Raw genomic sequence first — 20868 nt, 5'->3', positions numbered from 1 at the left:
TTTGTGTCATATCTGTGTTTTGTAAACACAGATTTGTTGCCAACAGTTGTACGTACTACTTGATAGGCAACAAGTCCCGGCATGCATGACCATCTTTTCATGTCTTCTCTACTATTTCTGTCTGCAAGAGCAGTAAAATGTATTTGGACAGAAATTAGAGCTTTCTGTCTGCTGCAGGTTAACCCCATCCCACCTACCTCTGAGCATCCAGGAACTGGACAACAACCAGATCGGGAGGTTTAGCTTCAGCTCGGAAGAGGCAGTTATCCACGTACGACCAAATGATACCCAGTGGCTTTTTAGCTAATGCATAAAAGAAAAGATAAAGTAACTTTTCTTTCCTTTTCCCAGCTTATGAACAAAGAGAATATGGAGAACCCGCAAGTGACTCTGGCCTCTCAGGTTACACAGAAAAATGCCTTGATGAGTGCAGTGAAGCTCGCTTGTGTTTGTCACTGGCCAGAAAGTGGCTCATCTTCAGCTGAGGTGTGTGTATTCAGTGTTTTGAGGAAAACACTGGATTTTCTACAGCATTAAATTTCTCTGACGTCACATTTAAGGATTAAAAGTTTACACAGAAACAGACCCTAAAAGTCAAATTAGCAATATTTCTCAAAATATGCTCATTTGTGCAGCAGAAATTTGCCTTTAAAAATAAAATAAACTAATAAATCAATAATCTTATTGCTGTTATTTAAAGCCCTCAGATCTAGTTACCTTTCAAAAGTTACTGAGCCTCCAGACTGAAGCAAAATAATAAAGCATCAAAATGCTGCTTACATGTGGATTAATCAATTCTAACATGTATTTATGCTTTTGCCTACAGCTAGTAAAGATCATGAATACATCTGAGATGGTAAAAATCTTCCATGTAAACAAACTGTTGTTCAAATATTCTGTTTGTTTTCCCATTTTTTCCACAGACTGAGAACAAAGATGTAACATCTGGAGATGATGCAGACAGCCTGCAGCAAAAATCAAACTCTTTACCTTCCAAATCCTTTAGAAAAACTCTCACTTTCACTTTCAACAAAGAAGAGGTGATTTTCTCCTCTCAAAGAACAAAGAATACTGACGGTGGTTAGCAATACTTTTAAAATTGATACAGTTTTATTTGTTACAGCAGTGTGATGGGAGCCTTTGTGTCCATCCAGCTGGAAAAAGCAGGTCTGCGTGATGAGATGCTGAATTTATTTGTGGAGAGTAAACAGGCCATGGGAGGTTTAACAAAAACCACGGTGAGTTAGTCAAGTGCCCGAGCAGGAGGAATAATGCAATTGGCTGCTCAAAATGTGAAATTAATTTATCTTATTCTGCAGGAGGAAGCATCAAAGATCAAAAGAAGACTCATAATCGACTTTTTAAGAAAGTATGTTCATGAAAACCAGCTGCAATGTACAACATGCAACTTGTCCCACAATAGTTTTACTGGGATTTCTTGTTAGAGATTTTGCATAAGAGGATATCAAAGGTAAAGCCAGCATCTGCTAATATGTCCACAGATTCACAACACAGATATCTCAGCACTGTGTGAGAGCCCAGATTGTTGCATTTTACTCCAGTTTAACTTTCCTTCTGGGGGACTTACCCTCCATTCGTCAATCCCATTTCACAGCTGGACGAGTCCAAGAGCCAGAGGTCACTTTGGGTTTAAAACCAGACCTCTATCCTGACTCCAGGTATGAACAGATTTAATAATTACTGGCAGAACGGTATGATTATCACATGGAAAAAAAGCCAAACTTAACACTTCAAACTACACATAAACAGATATTTTGGGGAACACTTACTTGGTAATTTTGAAATTAGATGCGTGCAGCACATTAACAATTTTGGCAAATTCTCCAAATTCTTGTCTTTTCTCAATCTAAAGCTAAAAAATATTTTAACTTTACCATCTCAGTTGTGTAATATGATTTAAATATGTGGAGAATCTGACAAAATCTCAGTTAAAGAAGCCGTACTGAGCTTTGGCAGATTTTCCCTGTGAGGTGTCCCCTAACAGTGAATTTGTCATCCATCTTGCAACCTGCCTGCAGAAAAAGTCCGTCCAATGTTGACTGTTGTCTTATATCTTGCTCTGTCCCTTTCTCTCTTTCTTTTCCTCTCTTCCTCAGATACTGTCCTCTTGTGTTTCTTTGGTGAATCAGCCATGGTCTCTGTTCAAAATGGTCAGTGTGTTGCATCAGCCTTGGTACTCTGCTAGGCAATGACTGCTCCAGGAAATGTCCCTGTACCATCAAAAGAAGCCAAAAACACATATTTCTAAGGTCAGAAAGTTACATAGTGCTAAACCAACATTAAATGAGTGAATGCGTGTGATCTTCCAACCTTCAAAGATACAGTTCTTTAAAAATACCCGAATGGAACATTTGCTGAATGCTGCATCTACATACAAAGGCCAACTGAAACTCATTCATACAAATACAGTAACGTATATTTAGAAAAGTTGCTGCCTTTCATGGGCCCAAGATTATTTAAGATGGACAGAACAAATGTCAAATTGGGTTATTAGAGAAGAGGAAAGACTGGTTTCTCATTAGCTCAAATTTCAGAAACTAGCACCAGTGACACTGTTTGGGTGCATTAATTTACATAACTTATACATCTATGCAGCGCTCTTAATGCTGAACAATATTTTAACGTTTTTAGAGGAACATGTGTTGTTATACAGATGTCTCTTAAAGGGAAGGTCTTGCTTACTTCAGCAAGCCAATGCTCTACTGCATTTAGCACAGGTCTACAGTAAAATAATCTGGATCTAAAACTGTCTTCAGTCCAGCTATGTGACCATTCTAGACATTTTTAGTTTTATACATTAAAGGAGGCCCAGAACGTTTAAATGATAATGAGCAGGGATGGAAAAATATTTCAGTTTTAAACCGACTTCAGCTGGTCTCAGTTTCTTAAAGCTTACAGAGTGTTGTTAAAAGAAGATGTTATGTAGCATGTTACTGAACAATTCAGCTTTTCTTAGACATACTGTCATTGTCACATTTAAAATGAGCAAATATTTATATAAACAAACAAGTCTTTGTGTCAGTGTAAACATTTGGTTTGTTGTCTTTGTATTATTTCAATGCCTTAAATGTCAAATCAATGCTTTCTGTTTAAATTTCATTTTAAAAAGTCCCAGCTTTTATAGATTGCTGTCAGATTGTTGCAAAAACTAAACCTTTGGAGTGATGCTTGTCTGGTAACAGTGTTTATGTTACAATCATGACTATTCTCCCTGTACAGAAACTATCATTTGTATTTTTGAGTCAAACCTTATGGGACAAAAAGCAGAATGTACATTTATAAATACTGCAGCATTGTTGGATTTAATGTGGGCAGAAGGAAACAGAAGAAAATAAATGCTGTCAGACCAGACTTATCTTTTTACTCCACGCATTCTCCTTCCTTGTCAAAACCAGTTGCCTGCATTAATAAATCTCACAGTAGAAATGAGAAACTGATGCTTACTAAAGTCCCTTATCAGCTCCAATCATTAGCTCCCTTTCACATAAATTTAACATTTTTGAAGCCAGCGATAAAGTTCGTTTTAATAGCAAATTAAATGTGTTGTTACTGAGATGTTAATTAATCCAAATCCTATCCAGACCGTCACAGTATCAACTGCTGCAGCTGTTGAGTGCAGATGGCAAAACTCTCCTCAACCTGTGGCACATCCCCCACTTCACTGAAGTCCTTCACATGTTCACAACGCTGGATGTTTGGGTGAGAATGAAATACTGAAAATGCTGAGACTAATAATACAGCAGCGTGGCAAGTTACATGTTTAACCACTTTCACTTTCAGGCTTTTCTTGAGAGCATCACTAATTTTAAAACCAGCCTTACAGCACAGAACAGAGCAACTTTGTGAGAACGAGTTGCTTTAGTATTTGTTTGTGTTCTGCTTGTCACCAAGTCTTTTCAAACTCTTTTTATTTCACTTTCACATCATTCTTACAGTCCAGTCATCTGTAATTTATGCTTTTGTACTGATTTGTTTTTCTGATGTCAACAGGCTCGTGTTGAGGCGCTTCATTGCACTTTGCAGATGGTGTCAGCTCTTCATGATGTTATTTATCACCTGGTTGGTTTCTCCAGACTGGGAAATGAAGAGGATTCCTGTAGCTGGAGGAGAGGACAGGTTTCACCTGGTTCACATGTGGCGGTTGTCTGGGGAGTAGGTTTACTTTACAGAAAGATTATTGAACCATCCCAAAAAGAAGCACTAGTACTTGTAGTAGTGTTTGGGTGCCTTTCAATTACAACACCAACTTTAAAAGAGTTTAGATGTTGAGTGAAATGTAAAAAAAAACTGAAGTGCAACAATTCCCAAACCTCATAAACCAATATTTTATCCACTATCAAATACAAAACAACCACATTATCTATTCAGTTGAAAATACTAGCTTATGTTGAGTTTGATGACAGCTAAATATCTCAAAAAAGTTGTAAAAGGAGCATGTGTCAGTTTGGACTGCAAGCAGGCTAGTCCAGTATCTGGATTATTCTGATGATTCTATGAAGCCTTTCCTGAAAAGACATCTGGGTGAGCAGAGTGTTACTCTAAAACCTGAATCTACATTTCTAGCAGTGCCTTTCTGTATGTGCTAATGTGCTGCCACACTTACAGACACGAAAATACCCCCATACCATCAGGGATGCAGGCTTTTCAACTGAGTGCTGATGGTCCCAAGGTGGATGGTTTCTCTCCACTTTGAATAAAAAACATGGCACACATGATCTCCAAAACGAAAAATTTATATTTCTATTTGTGCAACTACAGAAGAGTTTTCCACTCATCCTCAGTCCATTTTAAATAAACTTTGCCCAGAGAAGATGGGTTCTGAATAATGTTCTTATATGGCCTCTACTTTGCATAACTAAACTTTATCCTGCAAATGGGAATAACACAGCAAACTGTGTTCATAGAAAGGTTTTTCTTAAAAGTGCTGATGAGTTTCTTACAGTAATTTTGTTTTTAATGCAGTGCCTCCTGAGGCCCCTGAGATCATAGTTATCCAGTACTGATTTTTGTCAGGGTTGGTGGTATGGATCCAAGGAGATGAGTGCTTGGAGAATGGTTAAAGAATACTTTATTCGGAGTGACCAGTGAAATGTGCAGGGTTCGCTGGACGGCGGGCTGGAGCGGGCAGACAGGATTTCCTCGTGGCATTGGATGAGGTTCAGGTACGTTTCTTTGGAGAGAGATGGTACAGGTTAGGTTGACTCAAACACAATAAGACCAGGATAATGTGCGCTACTGGTTACCACGATGAGTAGTATAATCCAGCGATGACTGGAGGTCCGGGTGAGGTTTATATGGGGAAGAGAATGATGACTTGATGTTCTCCAGCTGCGCCATCCAAACAGCGGTGATGATTGGCAATCCAAATATGGTCAGCAGGAAGCAGTAATGAGCATGGGCCATGACAATTTTAGGCCATATCCCAGAGATTTCTCCAAATTTTCTGAATCTCTTAATGAAAATATGTACCGTAGGGAGTGGAAAACTTAAAGCCATTTCAGTTTTACATTAAGGAACATTCAAAATTGTTCCACAGTTTGTAGACTCAGGTTTTTTCTAATAGCTGTAACTTTGCCTATCGTTATTTGGCTCTCAAATAATTTGTTGCAACATGTTCCTTTAAACATTTTCTTTTAGGACCACTCACTTTTCCAGCCTTTTTATTGCCCCTGTTTCAACTTTTTTGGAGATAGAAGTTGCTGCCATCAAATTCAAGATGCGTTTACTTTTGTCTTTTCATATGTTTGCACTTTACACAGTATCCAAACTTATTTTTTTTAAATTCAGGTTGTAAACCATATTATAATTTTCCTTATTAATCTTTTGCCTCTTTATAGTTTTGTGTGAAGCTATCCACAAAGTATAGGCGGGAACAATTTCTTTGGAGTGTTCTTTATTATTATATACATAAAACCCTTGAATGTCACCATTTAGCTAAATGTTTATCAGCCTTAGTTATGACATTTGCACCTATGCTCTTTGGGGCATCCTACTGGTCCTTAAGATGCTTCATCAAAATGAAAATGGTTTTGATACCCCCGTTCAACCTAGCTCAAGTGTTAGCTGCCATTCCTGCCAACAATTTTTTCAGTTGTGCAATACTTTTGTTAATGTGATGAACCCTCCTGTTTTAGTTTTGTCATTGTGGGAATTGTGTGTAGATCAATGACAAACAAAAATCTTCAGGTTCATGTGAATCTGAAACAAGAAATGTGGGAAACTTGAAAGAATCTAAAAACTTTCTTTCATTGTGGAAATGTTAATGAGACCCTGAAACAACAGGTGGGCTTTGTTGACATTTACTGAGCTGTTTTATTTAGTGTATCTTTAGAAAAGATGGTCGTCCTGCTGCAGTTTGATACTGCAGTCAGAGCCTTCATCAGGTCTGCACGGCTGTGATATCCTCATAAACTTTAAGTTTTTAACTTTAAGACAGACAGACGTTGACATTTTTCACTTGTTGAACGACAGTCAATACTGATGCAAATTTTGTTCTTTTAATATTATCTAGTATTTGAATTAAAATCACTTTCAAATAGTGTGCATATATTTTAAAAAAAACTGTCTTGTTCATATGTTAAGGGAGGCGTTTCTCTCTTCTGGTGATATTACTTCTTACCAGAGTGTGAGTGACAACATGATGACCGCTCTCCCTCTGCTGAGTGGCAGTCTGCATGCTGACACATTCAGTCTCACCCTACCCATCCCTCAACCTTTACAAAGTCACGATTTTCAGGTAATCACATTAGCTCACAGTAAGCAAAGGAATTTTAGAATGTGCAGAAACACATGTTAGAATGAGGAGAAATGGGATTTATTCCTGTAATTGTGTCTGCTGCAGGCACAAGAGATGTATCCTTGGAGAAGTTTATCAGCCTGCCATGGGCGGCTCCCTCTACACATTTGGGATGTCCCACCTATTGAATACTGCATGCAGGTTTATCACCCAGCATGTCTTGGTTTTTGCAGTGCTAAAGGCAGTGATGACATTTTCTGTGGTTGTTTCCAAATAATGTTAATTCTTTTTGACTTTTCACAATTTTTTCTACCTTTAAACAACACCGGTCAGCTCTATGTGTTTATCATGATCAAACAGCAATATTATCCGAAGAATTTTTATAATTTAGTACTTGTTTGTCTGGTTTAAATAGTTCTATAAATTATACATTAATATGACTCCATTATAGATAATACAAAGAAATTGTGTGTGTGTGTGTGTGTGTGTTACATTTGCTTGCAGCTTTGTTTGTGTGGTCTGAACAACCGCAGCAGACTGCAGGCCAATGCTGCAGTCCTCGGTGCTTTGCTGCTTATGGAGGACGTCCTGGACAGTGGAAAAGAGGCAGAGCCTGTTCGTCTCCATAGCAACAAAGAAGTACTTTGGCAGCATTTCAAATCTAATGAAGTAAATGACTGGCAAACAAACATTATTCATAATAGATACATATCTTTTTTTTGTGTGTTGTGTTACAATCTGTCTTCACTGCAGGGGCAACAAAGCTGCACAGAAATGAAGGTAGAAGTGAGGAAGACAGATTCCTCTGCTCCTCCTCAGGACCCAATAAGAGTCCAGTCTGTGCTCAGAGGTTTCCTCCTGCTGACGAAGCAGCTTGAGGTGTTCAAGGAAAGCTGGGCTCAAAGACGTTTCGGTGTCGAGACATTCACTTCACCTGCTTTATATCAACAGTTTGTAAAACTTTACAGGTGATGGATATTTGCTGTAGGGCAGAAATATCAGATATCAGAGTTAAATTTACATTACAAAGTAGTAATAATCCCTCTGTTATAGCCATTTGCTTGCTATTGTGGAGCAAATCATCTAGAAATGTGAAACATTTTCTATCTTATAACTTGGAAAACTAACATCTACTTGTGGTATGATCAAAAGCTCTAAGTAGCTATTAAAAGAAGCTTGTGGTAAGATTTTTTCTTTTGCTAATGCTGCTTCTAAATAAACTTTTAATCTCCACATCCATGCTGCTTTTATTATCTGGTGCTAAAACTGTGTTTTTATTTAACTTTTTGACCCACTTTTTTTTTTTATAATTTGCTGCACTTTCTTTACAGAGCTGAAATCTTTTACCCCAGTATGAGAGCTCTGGCTTAAAAGACGGGTATAGAGCAGGACTATGCTGCCTTAATCTCTGACGGGAAGTCTCTCCTGCCCCCACCTGGTGCTGCAGAGGTTGAGGTGAAAGCCTGCCAGGTAGTAGTAAAACCAATAGCAACATAATTATGTCCTCATGTGTTAATAGAAAAACCTTACACTGGTAAAAATCTGTTTCAGCTCCACCTGCTGATGGAGAGCACAGAGTGTGATCAGATAAGTGCAGAAGAAGATCAGCAGAGAGCTGAAACTGGTGGTTTCGGAGCAAAGTCGTCGAGATGCCCACCTTCCCACCGGTACCAATAAATACACAAGATTTACCTTTAAGCATCACGATGAATACTAAAACCTACAGAATAGATGTTAGAGTGAAATATTTTATGTGTAATCAGAGCTTTGGAAGAAAACTCCACTGCAGTATCGTTTGTCTCCTGAGCGGCCACAGATGGTGAAGACCTTCATCCAGCAGCTGATGGAAAGAGCTAAGCTGGCAGAGGGAGAGGTACAATGAAATAGTGATAGTAAAAGTAAATCTAATGAATGGTAATACCCAGAGATTGATCGTTTTAATGATAGTGGTGAACTTATGGAGAACTAAATCTTTCTGTATCTTTAGGAAAGTTAAAGAAAGGTTTTTAAAAAAAAAAGCCCTTAGAAAAATCCAGAATGGACATTTCTGGGGCTACCATTTGATTAAGTTTTTATATACAGGGAGATCCTCAGAAACTGAGTATCATCTTTATAGAAACCATCAGGGGAAACATACAGAGAAAACTGCAATTACCTCCTCACAGCTACATGCTTCTCCTAAGCAGTCAGGTTTTTTTTTTTTTATAGGGATTGAAGATTTTCCTCATCTGAGTCGGTTTAAGCAAAGCTGTTGGCTGTACAGATGTTAAAGCTCTTTTGGAGAATTTCTGATTTGTGCTGCAGGGATGAACATCAAATATAAAGGTCATATGGCCAATAGAGCTGATTTTGATTGAAAGATTAAGTTATAGCCAGAGTATCCACAGTTTCAAGGCAGACACCAAAAAATTTGTATGACCATTTCAGTATTAGATGAATGTAACATATTCACTGTCTCCCCTTCTGTTTCTGAAATGTGGCTTTAAGTGACCAAGCAAAGCTCCCAGGGCTGAAAAATAAACCAACCTATCATATAAGCTATGTTTAACTTCTCTCAGAAGTTGAAAGTCAGGAATTACTTCATGTCTGAGCTGACCATGCTCTAGCTGCAAGTTATAAAAGTAGTATTGCAAGCTAATGACAGCATATTCCACCGTATTTTGCTCATCAAACTCGGCAAATTTGTTCTCTAGTAAAATTGATAAGCACTGTGTACAACTGTTTTTTATTAGACACAAACTGACAGATTGATAAACAGTTTGTTACTGAAGCTATTTGCACATGCAAAGAACAGCCAGTCAGGGCTCGTTAGCTTACTTTCATTTTTGGAGTAGAAAGTCTGGCTTTGTGGGTGTTTCCACCATTTATGAAGCTACAGCTTCATAAATGGTGATTTGGGGCAGGTGTTCGAGGTGCCACAGTCTTCAAGTAAGACTTGAAAATGGGGCACAAACCAGATGGGAAGAACACAGTTGAGAAGTATCATGGATGATGTATAGACAAGATAATGGAAGGGATGGGGGCTTTTGTTTTACATGCCATTATATGAATGCTGTGTAACATGGTGAGTAATGGAGTGTTTTGTATTTCAGCTGAAAGTGTCTGAGGATCATCTGCAGTTGTATCTCACTCACCTGGCCGGTTCTGTGATGGAGCGAGAGCGTTGCACTTTTCAGCTTTACTCTCAGTTTTATGAACAGATCCTGCAGCAGGAGACTGAGCTTCTGTACCAGACAGAACAGGTACACATGAGGAACATCACCTCATCCAAGAATCAAAACAAAATATTCCACCGACAGATTAAAAAAAAGCCTTTTATCTAAAATGATATGCTTTATAAGAAAAAATGTAATATATGGCAAAGCACATGAATAATTCAGTCAACAGCTGAATATTTCATAAATCCAGCCTGTCATCATTGACGTGGTGATTTTACTGCAGGATTTGAAAAGTCTCAAAGACACTCAGAGAAAGGTTCCTCATAAAGAGGTAGGTGCAATAATGAATTATTTAGCTACCACATTACACCAGACTAACACCAGGAGTATTCCTACTTTGTGATGAGTTTTGTGTATGTGTTGCTGAAACCGAAAGTATCAGTTTCAGTTAAGTCAGAAACAAATATGGCAAGAACAACAAAAGTCTGTTGCTTTGATTCTTGGTCTAACACTTGATATCAAGATACCTTGAAAATTTGACATTTAACCCAATTCCTGTTTGTATCAGGGGCACTTTAAGACAATAACAAAGAGAGGAGGACCCCATCAACATAAACAATTTTGATGCTGCTTTGTTATTCAACAGGTGGCAGAAATCTGCAATGAGATGATACTGGAGATCTCAGGCTTACAGGCCCGAGTCATGCAGCTGGAAGAAGAGAAGAGGACTTAAGAGGAGCAACTCAGCCTTAAAATTAAAGAAAGCTATGAACCTTTGGTCCGACACCTTTTCTCTACCTGCATTCAACTCAAGGTGAAACATTTGATCATGTTTACCTCGTATCCACCTAAAGATCATAAATGCACATCTTAAAAATGTGGATGAACAGAAAGTGTGTTATATAAACATGATTCAAGTGATCCATTTTCTAAATCTGGTAGAAACTGTTGAAATATTAAAAAGCAAATCAAGACAATGTTTTTAGTTACTGTTTATTTTAACCTGTGATAGATGTTTTACCAGGTAATTGAACATTTGTTTTTGTAATACTCATTTTGGCCACAAGAGGCTGAAATGCACTCCTGCAGCCATGTTTAAAATATGACAAAAATAAGTCCTGTTTAAAGCATTTTCCTTGATATAAAAAGGTTTTAAAATTAGTTTTTTAAAAAAATGGTGTAAAAAGTTTAAAATAAAGAATTAACACATGTGTTTTTAATGGTCTGTAAAAAAAAAAAAAAAGAGCATGCGCTCATCCATCTTCTTCAAAAACACCATGTTTATCATACACAGAGTAAAGTTTTTTAAGTTTTGAAATTATACTTAAACATGTCTTCTGTCATTAAATTCTGTATTTTCATTTTTATTTATCTATTTGAGTGCTGATTAGAATTAATTTCCAGCCAAAATAAAGGAGACAGAAATCTTTCATTACCTTCTATTTAGTCAGTTTGAAACATGGATTATGTGGTGCTCATTAACCTGTTATGGCTGAGCTGAGTTCTGCAGAAACGCTTGAAACACTTGAACAAATTAAACTAAGGGAACATATTCTTCCATCTGCTCCAGATGATCATTTCAGGGAACATACAAGACAATCATGAAAAGATTAAAATAATCAATCAATGAATCAAAGAATAGTTTTTTTTTTGTCACATCCGCTTCAGGCTTCTGTCATATGATTTAGTTCATTTAACTCCTCCTACTTCCATCTGCAGATGCACAGTCTTAGCAGACACATTATCTTTGAATCATAGCTTTGTTTACAGCGTCATGTCATCCAAAGTTAAGTCATTTTATTTTTGTGCTACAGAGATGATCCAGCAGAGAGACACAACATCTTATTTAGTTTCAGTCATTAAAAACTTGTGTATAACTCATCACCTGCTTGTGTCTCAGGCCAGACTTAATGAAAATCACCAGCAGATGAAGCAGGATGTGAGTGTGGTGGTGAACAGAATAAGGGGGGAGGGTGTGGACAGAATTATCAAGCTCAAGAAGAAGTATGGCTGCACCAGAGACAATTATGGACTTGTGCTTACACAGCTGAAGGTATAACAAATGTATCTTTGTGTTATATATGAAGTTTATGTATATATTAGTCAGTTATATATTATTTTTCAGTACATGAATCTTTCCTTGTTGGTCAGAAGGAAGAAATTCACGAGCTGAACCTGGAGAACAGTCGGCTGACATCTCTGCTCTGTAAACTGAAGGCTCTGAGCCGCTGGAGGAGGGTGGCCGAACAGGAGAAACTTCATAAACAGCTGATCCAAACTCAGCAGGTCAGCAGCAGAATAGACACAAATTCAGGATTCAGAAACAAGATTAATATCATTCAAGAAGGAAACAGAAACAGTTGCAGTTTCTTTTTAATTGTTTGTTTATTTGAAAGTAGGAGATCAAACCAAGTAGCTTATTGGCAACATTTTTTCACTCCTTATGAAATATAAGAGTTAAGATATAAAACAGAGATTATAATCCTGGTAATTACTTTTTTTTTTTAAATCGGTGTCCAAAGGGAGATCACTTGCCGCACTGATGCTCTCACAGTGAAGATTATATCTAAGGAGAAAGTGTTTTTCCTGCAGCAGGAACTGGACGTCGCCCTGCAGATGCTGACCTGCTGTCAGGCTGAATGCAGCAGCAGCAGCAAGAAGATGCTCAGACAGAAGGTACCTGCAGTCATATTCACATCTGCCAGCTGTCTAAACATCTGCCAACATATACATAAACTTTAGAGAAACAAACCTAAAGAGTTGCACACTGCCAATCAACTCACACAGTTTGATAAAGATGGAGGTAAATTACACAAGAGTGAAATAACTCCAGTTTTAACATATGGCATGCAGGTACAATCAACAACAATACTTTCATTAAGTCAACCATATGTTGTGTTGTTGTAGTTTTTAATTTCATTGTGGAGAAATGTTTCTTATAAACAATAATACCTCAATAACTCATATATGATATATAATGATAATATGGTTACAATGTTTTTGCCTCTATATGTACTTTGGAGAACAGACATATTGCTAGTTAAAATAATCCCCTCCCAGTAATATTTTGAGCCTGAATACTTTTAGTTAGACAAAAATACACCTAAAGAAGCCCCTATAAATGCATAAGCTGTACCAATGTGGAAATGTCTCCACTGATGTAAAATATTTCAGATATATTTATTGGAACATTGGTGACAGGAATCCTACGTTGTTTTTAAGAAACCACCCAATCAACATGTTGGTTGGAGATGGTTTCCCATCATTAAGTGAACTGCATTTGCTATGGATGATTCTTTGTGGAAATCACAGGTATGTTATCTGTGCTCAGTGTACTAACCTTTAAAGCGGTTATATTTAATAACTAAAAAACAAAAAAACAATGATTTATATGTTTAAATGCCTGTGTGACCAAATCAGATAATATTTGAACACAGATGTGCTCTTGATAAAGAAATCCAGCTGCAGAACATTTAATGTAAGCATCCAATAACGGTTCCTCTCTCAGATAGATTATTATTGAAGGCTATAATATCTTGGCTTTTACATGAAAAGATTTTGGATATTTTATGACTTTAATAACTTTTTCATCAGCTATGCAATCTCCCCTCTTCAGTTACCACATTTCTATTTTATGTGAGATACTTTAGTTGTTTGATGCCAGAAGTTAGGTAAAAATTATTGTACTTTATTATATTCACAAAATACTTTTAATTGAATTGGGCATTGAATTATTTATATTCATATTAAATGTCAATAGCAAGTCAAGGCAAGTTTATTCATATAACACATTTCATGTACAAGACAATTAAAAGTGCTGTTCAGGAAGCAATGACAAGTGCATTAAAAACAAACTTTAAAATAAATTAAATAAAAACAAAAAGGAAAAAAGCTCAAATAAAATGGCTAAAATGCAAGAAATGGAGTTCCATTGTGAGGAATCAGTAGTTCTTTTGATAAAGGGAGCAAATAGAAATGTTTTTAACTCTGATTTTAAAGACATTAAAACAGATATCAGAGTTATAACAATGGATTGATATAACTCTGGTCATATCTCTATGTTTTACAGAGCACATAATTTGTCGATATTCTGTCTTTTTAGGTGGCACATTTAGAGATGTACTTATATGGGGCATCTATGTGTGTGTTTGCAATTTTAAGGTGATTATTTAGTGAATATCCCTAGAAATATTCATCCTAATGTGTATACTTTATGTTTTTCATAACTTTTATCCACAACCTCGGGTTTTTAATATAGACATGCTTGTTTTTTGCAAATGTAAAATAATTTCAAATTTATGGCCTTTTCTAAGACAAGAACAGGACTGGACTGAGCCTCTGAGGGGCTCTAAGCAGAATTTGATTTGGGGGACCCCGGACCACCACAGTAACATGGGTAAACTTGTGGGGGTGCTTGACATACACTGTAAATGTCATACACCCATTCATTTGCATTATTTGTAGTTGGCCTACGTCATAGCAGTATGATTTTTAACTAATTTTTTTACAAATTCAGATAATTTGGTATTAATGTAAACTTTTTAATATTTAGAGTGATGTATGAGTGAGGCATACTGAAGATGTCTTTCAAAGTAACAGAAAACATCAACAGACAGGACATTTAAATTTACAAGTTAAGTTGCTCAATTAGTGCAAAACATCCAATCTTCCACTACGAAACAGCTTGAAACCATCAATAATTTTTCCTGGACTTCTTAATCTCAGAGTTTCTAGAGGGCTTTGTCATGCATAAAACTACATGCACCATAAGACAGAGGCAGCAACCTGCAACAGGAATCCATTAAACCAGCATGATTTGGCAACCATGATTAAAATTGAGGTTTTTTTGTGTATTGCAATTTTTCTTAAAATTTTCTAATTAAATATTTCTATTTCTTTAAAAAGTCTAGATATCATGACCAACTCCTGGTGGCATAGGACCCCAAGCGGTCGTTTCGTTTGCTTATGCCTTGGGCCGGCTCTGGACAAGAATGAATTTTTCATATGAGGGAATAATAAAACAAATGTGTTTGCAACCTTCAGCCACTTATAAATGCAATTGGAAATGCTTTGAAGAGACTTATTTGACCAAATTCATTATAATTCTGACTTAATTTATAAGATCCTGTCCTTTTTATAGAGCTGTCAAATTGATTTCTGCTTGTTAGTATGAGGAATGGCCTTTTTACACGTCTCTTTCCACATGTTTGCCAACTCCGAAGGGTGAGCAAGAAAACATCCAGTCGACCACATTTGCACCCCAGGCATAATGATTTATGTAGGGCTCTGCAGTGAACTGAGCAGTGATGGTTTAAATTTTCAGGATGCTGAAAGCTGGAAGAGAAAAAAGTGTGTCTGGGGCAAACACAACCTGTTTTCACTTCATATCTGTTCACAGACATCAGAGCTTCATGAGGCCAGGCAGCAGTCTGCACAGGAGGCCCGCAGCAGAGAGGAGCTGGAAACACGTCGATTGCAAAGTCTTGGACAGATGAGAGCTGACATGGAAGAAAGAGACAGACAGCTTAGAGAGCTCAGCAAGCAGCTGGACAATGGCAGCAGGATGAACCGGTTACAGAGGCAACATAGTGCTAAAGAGATCCTGCAGGTCTGTATCTGCATATAAACTTCATTACGTTGTGCAAGGAAGTGTAAGATTCATCAATAATGGGAGAATCCAAATGAACGTATTTAAATTGTAAACCATGTAACTCAAAATTCTATATTTAATGAGCTGACAAGAATAGAAAAGCCAAGAAAATGAAGAAACTCCCATTGCATGATGGTACTTAAATGTTTGACATTCATTATTTAATGCATGAACTTTTGTCATTTTTTATCAATCACAACTGTAAATTACATATAAGCCATATAAGAAACATCCAAATTATATTTTATTCATCAATGCATAATTAACACTTGAATTATGTATTCGTCTTTCTTTAGCACTGCATGAAATGCATACTTTGTTTTGCCTATAGATCTAAAAGTGAAGCCAGGGGAGGAGACTTAAACCTGTAATAAATTTAAGGCCAGCACTGGTATACTGTTTGCAGGCAAAAAAGAAATCAATTTCTCATTTGAGATATTACCTTAGAAATTCTTTTAATTGTTTAAGTTGTTAGGCTGAAGTCCTTTTCACTGCAGCACGGTGCATTTTATAATTTGTGGTCTCATATAGATTAAAAGCTGGATGTGATTTAGCACTGACATCAGACACAGACAGTAGACGGATGTTCTAGGACAATGTTTTTTATGAGACTGTGGTACTTTAACACATTCCTGACCTAGAAAAATCAAGTTTTAGAAGAACTCTGTCATTGCACATAGCATTAATCAAATCAGCAGACCGGTGTTGTGGATGTGAACAACAGTCAGCCTCACGGTGGCAGTAAAGGAACAGTGAGGGAAGATTTAGACCTTGGGGATCTTGAATAGCTTCACAAAAACTTGTGATGGCAGTCTGTTGAAATATTTTAGATGGTGAATTACCCGACCAACTGACACCACTGACAACAGAACAGTACAGCATGTTGATGTTTCTGTTCTCAGTTAAGGAACCATCTACAACAGCAGCGTAGCCTCAAACAAGAGGCCTTTCAGCAAGTCAGTAAACTGCAGAACCAGGTGAACGACATGGAAGCAGCTTTCTCTAGAGGCCCCTCGACAACAGGTGAAAGCCATGTGGACATCAGCAGAAACAAGACAATATAACAGAGCATCTCTGGATCCCAGACAGTGTTTCTGTTTGATTTTTTTTCCTTTGTTTCTAATTTTGTTGGCATTTCAATCCTCCTTCTCTTTGTATTGTTGCATCACAGGTGTAAGCAGGACTTATCACACGCTATCAGCCAGCAGATTGAGCACAAGAAGTCTCTCAGGAGGTTCATCACACACCCTGCAATCTTACCTTCATCTCAGTGCAAAGAAAAAAAAAACCTACAAGCTACTCATGCGGTTCAAAAGTGAAATTAAAGTCAACACATTATCCAAATACTCATATCTTTTTGTGATGACATTTTCAGTTCCATTATAGATTGTATTTCTTCTTTTTTTTCTTTCTTTCTTTTTCCTCTCCACGGTAAAGCTCAGTTTTGTTCTATTTCTGTCTCAGGCCTACACAGGACCCATAGGCAGCAGCAGCAGTCGGCCCTGCAGCTTGGCAGCTTCACAAACTACACAACTCTTCAGGACTTCGCTACAAAGCCAAGACACCAGAGAGCAGAAACAGGCAGGAGTCCTCCAAACACAGCGACAGAGAGAGCGAAAGCAGTGAGTAGTGACAGGTTCCAATTCTCCTGCTGTTTCTGTAGGTCAAGCTGTTAATCTGAGGTTCAGAGTTAAATCTTGACTTTTGAAACAGTAGCTGACAAAACATCCTTACAGCAAGTTTTTCCATTTTTCTGCAGTTGTTTCCATTTAGTTATTAATATCTTCTATAAAATGATGTTTTTAAATTGTGTCATTCTGCCATTCATGCCTATCATGCCATATAATTATTAAAAGCTCTAAAATAGTAGCTTACTCAGCCTTTAACGCAGTTAGATTAGTTTCCCTTAATCATGTCCTGGTGTACTGCCTGTTTTAATCAAAATTGGGACATTATTTACAAAATAAACCATGTAGTTTATTGAAGAACATTTGAGACAAATAACTGAAACCATGAACTCACAACACAACAACAAACAATTTTTACAAAAGGGATAATTTATGGGAATTAAGTTAATTTTCATTCTGACTTTTAAACAAATGACTGACTGAAAGTTTGATGCTAGATCCTATTTCATCTCTGGCCACTACCTTTTAGCCCTGTCCTTCCATTTAGCGCATTTATGCAGGGGGCCTGGATATCAAGATTCCTCATGAAAATAAGCAAATTTTGTATGAGAAAATTACACACCGTTCATCACACAATCAACACACAACTCTTCAGTGTTATATTTGTATAACACAATGGATTAATCCCCAACATGAGCAAAATATAGCCTGAGAGCCAGAAGTGGAACATGGAAAATCTCAGTCTGGGCCTTGATCGGCCCAAAACAAATCTAAACAAACAAAATGAATTAAACACAAACAGTTCATTCATTACTCTTGAAGTGAGGGGCAAAAAAAAAAAAAAAAAAAAAAACATTTATGCTGCCATTTAATGCAAATCAGCAGAGTGCTGTCTGTTCTATCCTGGCAGATCCATGCTGAAACACACACACACACACACACACACACACACAAAAAAAAAAAAAGAAAACTAAAGAAAGCAGACATATCAGCTAATCTCAGAATGGACTGATTTTATAAATTTTCTGTTTACGTTGCCTTCATGTTCAATGTCCCAGTGCTGAGGATGTACAAGCTGCACATACCTCTGTTTTTCTATGCAAGACCAATTTACTGTTAAAAAGAGAAGCTGCATTCAGCTTCTATGCTACAAATTTCAGAAACAAACTCCCAGAAAGCCTCAGATCAGCTGAAACCATTAGTTTATTTAAATCCAGGTTAAATACCCACCTGTTCTCTACTGCATTTCAGTAGTTTTTATTTAGAAGTCAAAATGTATCTGGTTCTTTTAAGCTGGAATCATGTTTTAATATTGTCTTTCCCCACACTGGAATTTAATTTCTTGCATTTTATCTTTCTTGCATTTTATGCATTTTATTTTAGCATCTTCGTTCTGTTTTTATTTCATTAATTGCATTTCTTTTAATCTTTTTTTTTAATGCACTTGTATTGCTTTCTGCATCCTGGTGAAATGTTTTATGTAAAGCACTTTGAATTGTCTTGTCATGTAATGTGCTATACAAATAAATTTGCCTTGCCTTTTCATTTACATGTTTTTATTTATTTTGTACAGCTCTGTGGAAAATGGTTATAATTTCTTCTATATCCATTGATAAAGACACAAATCTCTGAGAAGGTTTTGCTCATTTTTATTCAACAAGACTTTTTTAAAAATCTATTATGTTTACAGTATTTTAGGGAAAACATTTGCATCAGGGGTTTTTCAACCTGGGCCCAGAATTCCTTTGTGTTCGGGTGTTGACAAAAAGTTTGTAAATAAATCTGTACAACCAGACCCACACAGCAGTGCCCCCTATTTGTTCTAAACCAGGCAAACTCAAGCACATCCTGAGTAGCGGCTCCAAGGCACTAGGTGAGGAGCTTTATCGCTGGAGACACGACCTGGGGCCTCATTTATCAAACTGTGCATAGCACAGCAGACCGTAGGTGGAGTACGTAGAGAAAAAAATTAAATGCAACATACAAAAACCTTCAAATATATAAAAGCATGTGCATGCATGTCCCGTCCCACGCCTGTTTCTGTTTATAAATCAGAATCAACTCTAAAGCTGGCGCACTTGTGGGAGCACCTTGCCACGCCCTCAAGGTGGCCATAAAAGGCCAGGTAAACGCCTATAATAAATATTCATATCATTTCCATGATGGCTCAGGAGGGGAAACGAGGGAAGAAACGTAATTTTTCAGTGTGAGACGGTGTGGAAGAAATTTTACTTATGCTCTATATATATTATAATCATACCTATAATTACTTCCTTTACTATATTCATTTATAAATTGTATTTACACTGATTGTTACTATATTACACTTTTTTTACATTGTACATTTTTACTCATCATGCTTTTATCTACTTTTAAGGTTTATTCTCTTCATATACATGCTCTGTTAAAAGTTCACTAAAAGGGTAAGATGACCTTTATCTGGTCCTTCCTCAGACCCTTAGTCAGACTGGTTCTGGTGGAGACACAACTATGTGAGGTTGTTTTGACGCCAGCTCTTGGAGTTGTGTGTCCACCCAAGGTCTTCAGGAAGGAGGATTCTTTCTACAGAAATGTATAACTATTGTTTTTCCTCTAGCCTCCCCAGAGTCTCTCTCGACTTCACGAGAGTCGGGACGACCACTCTCATTGCTTGCAAGTAATTCTATATTATATTTTTGTTTAACTGCGATTATGTGGGTTAAAATAGCTCAAACCACCACCTACTAGTACTGGCTGATTGGGTAACTGTAGTCATGCCTTAGTTGTTCACAATGGAGCATTTTTTTCATTTAGTGCATGTTGGTCAGGCTGGTGTCCAGATTGGCAATGCCTGCTGGGAGCTTTCCTGCCTGGAACATGGGATCCAGCCGGATGGAGAGATGCCTTCTGACAGGATCATTGGAGGAGGAGATAATTCTTGTGACACCTTCTATTGTGAGACTGGAGCTGGTGGATTTGGAGCCCACTGTCATTGGTAACACAAATTCTTCTGGATAAAGTTTTCATTTTGATTATGAATTGAGTATCTGCTAACATAATGAATCCGTTTTTTGAGATGAGGTTTGCAGTGGAACATACTGCCAGGTGTTCCACCCTGAACAGTTAATCACAGGCAAGGAGGATGCTGCCAACAACTGCAAATGTGGCCACGACACCATCGGTAAAGAGGTCATTGACCTGGTTGTAGGATTCACAAACTGGTGGATAAATTGAGAGCAGAGGTTATTATATTTGTCTACAATAAATAAACTGAACTGACACAAATAAAATAGTTTCCATCCGTTTTTAGACTGCGCAGTGCATCAGTCTTAAGGGTTTCCTGGTTTTTCACAGCTTTGGTGGAGGTACTGAGTATCTTTCTGTGGACTATGGGAAGAAGTCCATGAATGTAACCCTATGTGTACGTAACTAACTTTGAGTGAAATGCACTTTATTTGGAAGCAGTTTGTGGTGTTATTGACTTTAGTTTTATTAGCGAGATTCAGAGTCCCCTGTCCGCCGTTCTTTCAGCAAAGCATATGAGACATTTTTCAGCAGCACGCTGACATCGGAGTCCTCAACCCAACTGAACGTGTATGATCAGCTTGGGTGTGCTGTATGAGACCAGTGGAATCCCATCACACAGCATAATGTGACCAGGCTGGTGACCACCATGAGGAGGAGCCACCATCATCC

At 37.4% G+C, this 20868-nt stretch overlaps 1 protein-coding gene and 1 long non-coding RNA gene across 3 annotated transcripts; both read left to right on the top strand.

Moving 5' to 3' along the window:
- The first annotated feature begins 843 nt into the window (after positions 1-843).
- LOC121631513 lies at positions 844-1947 on the top strand. Of its 2 annotated transcripts, XR_006008751.1 has the most exons (4): positions 844-1040; positions 1155-1238; positions 1320-1369; positions 1503-1947. It is a non-coding gene; the product is annotated as an uncharacterized LOC121631513 (long non-coding RNA). The 2 variants fall into 2 exon arrangements; XR_006008750.1 differs by having other exon boundaries at positions 844-1238.
- Positions 1948-10663: 8716 nt separating this feature from the next.
- LOC121631633 (coiled-coil domain-containing protein 162-like) lies at positions 10664-20605 on the top strand. Its single transcript, XM_041972637.1, is given in 11 exon segments — positions 10664-10729; positions 11816-11968; positions 12067-12201; positions 12508-12591; positions 15314-15523; positions 16468-16588; positions 19987-20143; positions 20145-20167; positions 20249-20374; positions 20377-20393; positions 20483-20605. Coding segments are annotated over 10 exon segments (1122 nt in total). The 5' UTR covers positions 10664-10729; positions 11816-11842.
- Positions 20606-20868: the final 263 nt, after the last annotated feature.

Source organism: Melanotaenia boesemani, chromosome 20 (assembly GCF_017639745.1).
Source record: "Melanotaenia boesemani isolate fMelBoe1 chromosome 20, fMelBoe1.pri, whole genome shotgun sequence".
Lineage (NCBI taxonomy): Eukaryota > Metazoa > Chordata > Actinopteri > Atheriniformes > Melanotaeniidae > Melanotaenia > Melanotaenia boesemani.
Note: the sequence above shows the minus strand (reverse complement) of the source record. Positions and strands in the feature narration are given on the sequence as shown.